Source organism: Saprolegnia parasitica (assembly GCF_000151545.1).
Source record: "Saprolegnia parasitica CBS 223.65 unplaced genomic scaffold supercont2.421, whole genome shotgun sequence".
Classification (NCBI taxonomy): Eukaryota; Oomycota; class Saprolegniomycetes; order Saprolegniales; family Saprolegniaceae; genus Saprolegnia; species Saprolegnia parasitica.
Genome location: NW_012156815.1, coordinates 1 through 8,088, shown reverse-complemented (window position 1 = coordinate 8,088; position 8,088 = coordinate 1). Strand labels below are relative to the sequence as shown.

The 8,088-nt window shown below is 55.9% G+C and overlaps 3 protein-coding genes across 3 annotated transcripts; all 3 read left to right on the top strand.

Moving 5' to 3' along the window:
• Positions 1-13: 13 nt before the first annotated feature.
• On the top strand, positions 14-529 carry SPRG_16978 (hypothetical protein; the record flags this gene model as incomplete). The annotated part of the gene is made up of 1 exon (XM_012356279.1): positions 14-529. The coding sequence occupies one exon, from the start codon at positions 14-16 to the stop codon at positions 527-529; it is 516 nt and encodes a 171-aa protein (XP_012211669.1).
• An 880-nt stretch (positions 530-1,409) lies between these two features.
• SPRG_16977 (hypothetical protein) lies at positions 1,410-2,983 on the top strand. Its single transcript, XM_012356278.1, has one exon. It carries the CDS (start codon positions 1,456-1,458, stop codon positions 2,947-2,949), a length of 1,494 nt encoding a protein of 497 aa, XP_012211668.1. The 5' UTR covers positions 1,410-1,455; the 3' UTR covers positions 2,950-2,983.
• A 2,054-nt stretch (positions 2,984-5,037) lies between these two features.
• SPRG_16976 (hypothetical protein) lies at positions 5,038-6,752 on the top strand (the record flags this gene model as incomplete). The annotated part of the gene is made up of 2 exons (XM_012356277.1): positions 5,038-5,129; positions 5,189-6,752. The coding sequence occupies exon 2, from the start codon at positions 5,235-5,237 to the stop codon at positions 6,750-6,752; it is 1,518 nt and encodes a 505-aa protein (XP_012211667.1). The 5' UTR covers positions 5,038-5,129; positions 5,189-5,234.
• Positions 6,753-8,088: the final 1,336 nt, after the last annotated feature.

Below are 8,088 nucleotides of genomic sequence, written 5' to 3'. Positions count from 1 at the left end.
GACGATCCCGGCCATGCGCTGGGTCGACAGTTACGGTCGTCGCAGCTTGCTGCTGATCGGCGGTGTCGGTATGGTCGTCGGCCACGTTGTCTCGGCGACGGCGTTCACGATCGGCTGCGACGGTGACACGGTGTCGCTTGGCTGCTCCAAGAGCGCGGGCTGGGTCATGGTCATCTCGACGATGGTGTTCATCTTCAACTTTGCGATTTCATGGGGTCCGATCTGCTGGATCTACCCGGCCGAGATCTTCCCCATGAACGTGCGCGCCAAGGCTGTCTCGGTGTCGACCATGATGAACTGGGCCATGGGCGCGGTCATGATCGGTGTGCCCAAGCTCTTCCCGTACATCAACATCAACGGCGTCTTCTTCCTCTTTGCGGGTCTCTGCTTCCTCGCGATGACGTTCGTGTACTTCAAGTGCCCGGAAACGAAGGGTCTCGTGCTCGAAGACATTGAGCAGCTCTTTACCAAGGCCGGCGAGAAGCCCGCGTACAAGACGCACAAGACCCCGGACCAGACGGCGGTGTAAATTTGTATCAATAGCAGATATTAGTGTGTGATTATTACTTGGTGTGTGGTCTTTTTCTGTGATGGCTTGTCGCGCCATAGCAAGAGTCGGTCATGAGTATAAACGATGGTCCTCAAGTGTGAGATTTCGCATGTCTCGACAACCGACCCGCGATAGATCCATGCCTGCAATGCGGGACGCAACTTCAACATGAAATGAATAGGATGTTACAGTATATATAAGAATAGAGTTGAATGAAACCAGAATGGCCGGAGAAGCGTATCTGTAATGCGCTAGTATAGATTGATAGAGGTTTGGAGACGATTGCTTGCACCTACTGTCACCCATGACGCATGGTTTTGCGCCCATCGCTGCCCAATCAGCAACCCGTTTGCATAGAAATCGTAAGCAGAAATCCAGTGAATCCTTGAGGATGTAAAAAATAGCCGTGCGGCGCGCATTGGCTCTGGCCGTGGTAGGTTCTTGCTGCATTAAATGCGCCGACTATTGCACCGTACCGAGGTGCTTCTAGGAGAATGTATATGGGTGCTTCAAGCCCCTCCCATCGAACTTGGATACGACGGGCAAGGTCCCGCATCACGCGTACATCGGATAGAGGTGTAGTACCGTGCAAGCGCGCTCGCATCGGGCGTCTGATCCGACCAGCGCCGGAAGCATTGCATCATCTTGCAGGGCGATCCCATTCATTGGCGCGTGGTACACGTCGGTCACTGGACGGCGAGCCTCCACCACCACTACAAATATCACGCGACGCGACCTGCTGGCGTCAGGCAAGCAGCAACGAAACGCAATGCATGTCCCAGCACGGCCACGTACGGTCGAAACACATACACACGAGGAGCTCCACCAAAACAATTACTAGTATTCACTTTTCAATTTTCCCCAAGTCATTTCCAACTCTTTCCTCCACCAAGGTCGGATCCGCGATGTCGTCGCCCTTCCGCGAGAACTTTTACGCCGTGTGCGTCTGCGCCTTTGCGTCGCTCGGCGGTATCTTCTTTGGCTACGATAACGGCGTCACCGGCGGCGTCATGGTCATGCCCTCGTTCCTTGCCGACTTTTGCATCGGCTACGGCGGCAACACCGAGGTCGCTTGTAATGCTTCCACCGCCAACCTCCCCGACAACTGGATCAACTTTACCACCGTCTACAACGTGCTCTACTACGTCGGCTGCATGTTTGGCGCCATCATCGGCGGCTACACGGCCGACAAGTACGGCCGCCGCCTCACCATCTTCACGGCCGCCGTCTTGTACTGCACCGGCAGCGTCGTCCTCGTCACGTCGGGCCACGGCGCCCACGCCCAAGTCTTTGTCGCGCGTATCATTCAAGGCTTTGGTGTCGGCAACGCATCGTTCTCGCTGCCCGTCTTTGGCGCCGAGATGGCCCCCAAGGAGCTTCGCGGTATGCTCTCGGGTCTCATGCAAATGGCGGGTGTGACGGGTATCATGCTTGCCGGTATCATCAACGCGATCGTCCAGGACGTCAACCAAGGCTGGCGCATCACGGTCGGCATCGGTCTCTTCTTCCCCGTCGTTGTCATGCTCGGTATCTTTTGTGTGCCCGAGTCGCCGCGCTGGACGTACAAGGCCAAGGGCCGTGAGCCCGCCGCGGTCCAGCTCAAGCGTCTGCGCAAGAACGACAACGTCGACGAAGAGCTCAACGCCATCGGTGACGTCCTCGAGGAAGAAGGCACGGCCGAGACCACGTGGTCGGATGTGTGGACGGACCCGTCGATCCGCCGCCGCCTGTACATCGCCATGTGCCTCCAAGTGCTGCAGCAAGCCACGGGTGTCAACCCCGTCTTTGCCTACGGCGGCCAGATCTTCAAGGACGTGCTCAACCAGGGCATCATCTGTCTCCTCATGATCCAGATCGTCAACTTCCTCTCGACGATCCCGGCCATGCGCTGGGTCGACAGTTACGGTCGTCGCAGCTTGCTGCTGATCGGCGGTGTCGGTATGGTCGTCGGCCACGTTGTCTCGGCGACGGCGTTCACGATCGGCTGCGACGGTGACACGGTGTCGCTTGGCTGCTCCAAGAGCGCGGGCTGGGTCATGGTCATCTCGACGATGGTGTTCATCTTCAACTTTGCGATTTCATGGGGTCCGATCTGCTGGATCTACCCGGCCGAGATCTTCCCCATGAACGTGCGCGCCAAGGCTGTCTCGGTGTCGACCATGATGAACTGGGCCATGGGCGCGGTCATGATCGGTGTGCCCAAGCTCTTCCCGTACATCAACATCAACGGCGTCTTCTTCCTCTTTGCGGGTCTCTGCTTCCTCGCGATGACGTTCGTGTACTTCAAGTGCCCGGAAACGAAGGGTCTCGTGCTCGAAGACATTGAGCAGCTCTTTACCAAGGCCGGCGAGAAGCCCGCGTACAAGACGCACAAGACCCCGGACCAGACGGCGGTGTAAATTTGTATCAAAATAAACCAGTGCAAGTGTGAAGTTTTTCTTATAAGGTCCCAAAAGAGATCATATCGAGAAGGTAGATCGTGTTGAAATGACCGGCGACGTCGCCGCTTTGGGCCTCTTGGCCCATACACGTCCGTGTCGTGGCCAAGGGCGGTCATTGCAGGTCGCGACGCCGCCACAGGGTCGCACACGGGCGGCGTGCATTGGCCTGGCGTTCTCTGCTCTTAGGAACGACCTAATAATGCTTGCTCGAGTGGGCGAATCACTTCGATGCCAAGGTCTCCTTGCCATCGACTTGAACCTGTTTTGCTGTCACCGGCGTGTATCGCGTGCAAAGTGTGGGTGGCGTCATGGCTATAAAAGACATTTCCGAGACGCTCGACGCAGATAGATCTCGATCGACGAGCTGGTCAATCATTTCGAGTGCAACGACCATCACGGCCAGCTTGGTGCGGTCAAGTAGCAACGAGCCGTCCAACGTTCTGCAAGCTCACTCGAGACGACGGCGCAACTTGAAATAGCAGCTTGCGGGGCCAGTACGTTTTGAGAGCCTGAATTGGGTTGGCTAGACACGAGGAGCTACACAAATGGAGATTCAACGTCCCGCTGTACCGTCACAGGATGCCACGCGAGAGAATTCTATAGTGTTTTAGGAACGATCTCAACTGGGTGCGCTCTGCGATAGCACTCTCATCGCTGTAAAGCACAGCACTTTATGGTGTGTTGGGGAAACGCCCGCGGCGCTAGGTAGCCTCGTCACTGGATTACGAATGGTGCGACCCTTTCTGTCCGTCCAGTACCGCAAGGATCCTATTTACGCCAGGGCCTCTCACCCGCCAAGAGTCGATGCACTCCCCGCGTGAAGAAGGCACCGCCGATTTGAAGATCGCCAGCTGCGTCGTTGCAAACCGGCTCATCCAGTCGTTACACCGACTACCCAATCGCGAAGTCGGTTAGGAGCTCGTAGTCCGTACTGTGGTGCATATAGCCGACTAGTCGTGCAGTTACAATTTTGTAGAACCACCGTGAGCCTCTCTCTTGAATCCAAGAAAGAGGAGAAAAGCAGGAGGAACTCAGCGCATCCACATCGGTTGGTCTTCTCGACGAGGTCGATGACGTGGCGATCCTGTGACGGCGTTGCTGGGCGCGCGGCAACATGGCAGACGTTCCTGGGTTTCATGTTTGTTTTTGTATAGTCGTATCTCTGTGGCCTTTAAAGCAAGGGTCAATAAACAGTGTATTGACCCTTGCTTTAAACGCTCAGCTCGAATATCGACCAATGAATGCGCGCAAAACCCTGTGGCTAGTGCGAGTGTTGCATTGCACGAACGCAACACCCTCTCTTTGTAGCTTCTCCTTCTTTGATATATGTACGTTTACACTGATAAGGATTTGCGGAAGACGGTCATGTCATCTGGTCCGTCGCCTTTCAACAGTTCTACGGCTACAGTATCCCCGAGCTCACGAAAAGTAAGGTAACTCTATCGGCGCAAGCCAGTATCGACGACTCGGCTTGATGTGTTTGTGCGATGCAAATGGAGACATACACACGCTGCGTCGTTGTGTGGACTTGCTTTCACCCATGGATTTGACCTGGATTTTCGAAAAACACCTGTGCCACGTTGAAGTGGTATGCTCGCGTCCGGTGTTGCTCGTCGAACTTGAAGCTGCGAGTAAAACCCATGGATCCAAACTGTACACCAGTGCTTTGCCGCTGTGCTTTGCCATTGTGCAACGTCTCGTCTTCTCCCCTTGTCATGTCGTTCCGGTACAAGTGGTATATTGACGCAAACCAGGCTTGAACATTGCCAGGCTAATAACGTCGCCCTGACAAGTAAGTATACATCTCTCTAGTACGCATCCTCTCGTGGGTACTTTATGCGGTGATTTTCTCCTAAAGAGCGAGCACCCAACGGCCATCCCGTTGACGCGTCCCTGTGTCGTCCGATGGTAGTCGCGCTGCAGGACTACTCTAGCTTCAGTGCTCTAGCGTCGTCTCTGGCCAGTACATGTAATGCCGGTCTCTGCTTCTCTCATAAGCGTAGAATCGCAGTTCTCCAAGGTCGTGTGGCGAGGCAAAGTACCATGTTTCAAGTCCGCCCTTCTCGTGTCGACCGCCGGCAAAAAGAAGCAACACCATACGATAGCACCCACACGCGTGCTTGAAGCCTTGCTTGAAGGTACCAATATTGCATCAGAGACAGCCACGATGTTGACACGACCACACACGTGATCCTAGCTTGAGTATAGCATTTACTACCACCAGTTTAGCAACGACAGTACCCATGGCGTTTCGCAAGGACCGGCCCCCCACTGAAGGCTCCCGCACATATGCGATCGTTGTCTGCGTCTTTGCCTCCCTCGGCGGTGTCTTCTTTGGCTATGACCAAGGCGTCACCGGCGGCGTCCTCGTCATGGACTCGTTCCTCAACGACTTCTGCGTCGGCTACGACGGCAACTCGTACAAGACCTGCACAACCGACAGCGCGCGGCTCCCGTCCAACTGGCTCAACTTTACAACGATCTACAACGTCATCTACTACATTGGCTGCATCTTTGGTGCCTTCATCGGCGGCTACATTGCCGACAAGCTTGGACGCCGCGCGACCATCTTCTTCGCGGGCGTTCTCTTCTGCGTCGGCACGTGCCTCCTCGTCTTGACACCGTCGGGCAGCCATCTCATTGCACTGATCGCGCGCTGCATCCAAGGCCTTGGCGTCGGCAACTCGTCGTTCTCGCTGCCGATTTTCGGCGCCGAGATGGCGCCCAAGGAGCTCCGCGGTATGCTCTCGGGCTTCATGCAAATGGCGGTTGTCACTGGCATTCTCCTTGTCGGCTTTATCAACTTTGCACTGGCGCACTCGGCGCACGGCTGGCGCATCACGAACGGAATTGCAATGGTCTTTCCGGTCATCGTCATGGCCGGTATCTTTTGCGTGCCCGAGTCGCCCCGCTGGATGTACAAGGCGCGCGGCCGCATCGCAGCCCATCGCGAGCTCATTCTGCTGCGCAAGACCGAAAACATCCACGCCGAGCTCGACGCGATCGCCGACGCGATCGACGACGAAGGCCGGCACCAGTCGTCGTGGGCCGACCTCTGGCACCCGTCGATCCGCCCGCGCCTCGCGATTGCGATGCTGCTTCAGCTTCTCCAACAGGCCACTGGTATCAACCCGGTCTTTGTATACGGTGGTCAGATCTTCAAGGACGTCGTCGGTGATGGCTTGCTCTCGCTCTTGATCCTTCAGATCGTCAATTTTGTGTCGACGATTCCCGCCATGATCTGGGTCGACCGCTACGGTCGGCGCACGCTCCTCCTCGTCGGCGCCGCCGGCATGGTCATTGGGCACTTGGTGTCGGCGACGGTCTTTAGCGTCGGCTGCAACGGCAACACGACCAATCTCGACTGCTCGACGGGCGCGGGCTGGACCATGATTGCTGCCACGGCCTTTTTCATCTTTAACTTTGCGATTTCGTGGGGTCCGATCTGCTGGATCTACCCGGCCGAGATCTTCCCCATGAAGGTGCGCGCCAAGGCGGTGTCCGCGTCGACCATGATGAACTGGGCCATGGGCGCGCTCATGATTGGTATTCCCAAGCTCTTCCCGTACCTCAACATTAACGGTGTCTTCTTCCTCTTTGCGGCGCTCTGCACCGTCGCCGGTGTCTACGTCTATTTCAAGTGCCCGGAAACCAAAGGCATGTTCCTTGAAGACATTGACGAGCTCTTTGGCGGCTCGAGCCTTTTGGACGCGTCGCACTCGTCGCTTGCGTCACCGTTGCCGCCGTTTGTACTCGAGTAGTAGAGGAACAGACGTTGTATATATAAGTGCTTGGTGGGACTATTCAACGAGGGTCGATGTCGCACTGTCTTGCATTCCATTCGCTTGCATAGCAACGACCCATTGCTGCATTCACAGGCCATAGAGCCATGATAGTTCAAGGTGGCGCGACATGGCGTTTCTTTTCCTAGCCCGTCAAGGTGCGAACTAACTCCGTTGTTGCGCCAGCGGGTCGATCGCTTGCTTTTGCTTTTGGTGGTGACCTTGCCACACGATGCGTACTGCGACAGCCGGCAGCGGTGAACCTTGGCCGTTGTAGATACAAGTAAAGTCGGGTAGCCGGAATGAAGTGGTCGAGGCGCCAGGCGTCGTCGCGCATGACTATCGTCGTGTAGAAGAGATAATGAATAGTCCATCGCGGAGGCCTTCTGCCGCACGTACGATAGGTGCCGCTGGGTCAAGGATGCAGAAGGCGGCTACGCGAGGCGTTGGTTGCGTAGTTCAAGAGGCAAAACGAATCGTTTGCTGCCTCGTTGGATTACAGTCATCTTGCTGTGGCCGCCTGTACGTTGTACACTCGGTGAAGCAGCAGCCCGTCTTCTCAACTTGCAATCGTTTTTTGGTCCGAGTCGTGCGAGCAGACACTTGACGAATGCTAAATACGACGTGAAGAGTGGTGCTGAAAGGAGAGCTTACCGAGCCACCCATCGTCGATATGCAGGAGAAAACGCCGGTGATTGTACAGCGAACCATACAGCTTTGTTGGGATGACACGAGGCGACGACTTGGTTACTACCAACAACCACACCGTGAAGAAAAAGAAGAGTGCAATAACTTTCAAACAATACATGGATACATTATCTTGTACAGAAAAATATGGATCCATCACTAAAACTAGACACAGGGGAGCGCTTAGGCTTCGTCAAACTTGGGCGTCTCGATAGGCGCCTTGGCCGACGGCGCCGGCGCGTTCTTGGAGAAGAGCAGCTCGATGTCTTCGAGGAGGAGACCCTTGGTTTCCGGGCACTTGAACCAGACGTAGACACCGGCAAGTGCGCAGAGCGCCGTGAAGAGGAAGAAGACGCCGTTGATGTTGAGGTACGGGAAGAGCTTGGGAATACCAATCATGAGCGAGCCCATGCACCAGTTGGTCATCGTCGACGCCGAGACGGCCTTGGCACGGACGTTCATGGGGAAGATCTCGGCCGGGTAGATCCAGCACACGGGGCCCCACGAAATGGCAAAGTTGAAGATGAAAAAGGCCGTAAAGACAATCATGGTCCAGCCCGCGCCCGTCGAGCAATCCGACTTGCTCGTGTCGCCCTTGCAGCCCGCCGTGAACGAGACGGCAGAGACC

Excerpts from the sequence above, each read along its gene's own strand:
- SPRG_16977 (XM_012356278.1), top strand. The coding sequence starts at position 1,456 with ATGTCGTCGCCCTTCCGCGAGAACTTTTACGCCGTGTGCGTCTGCGCC.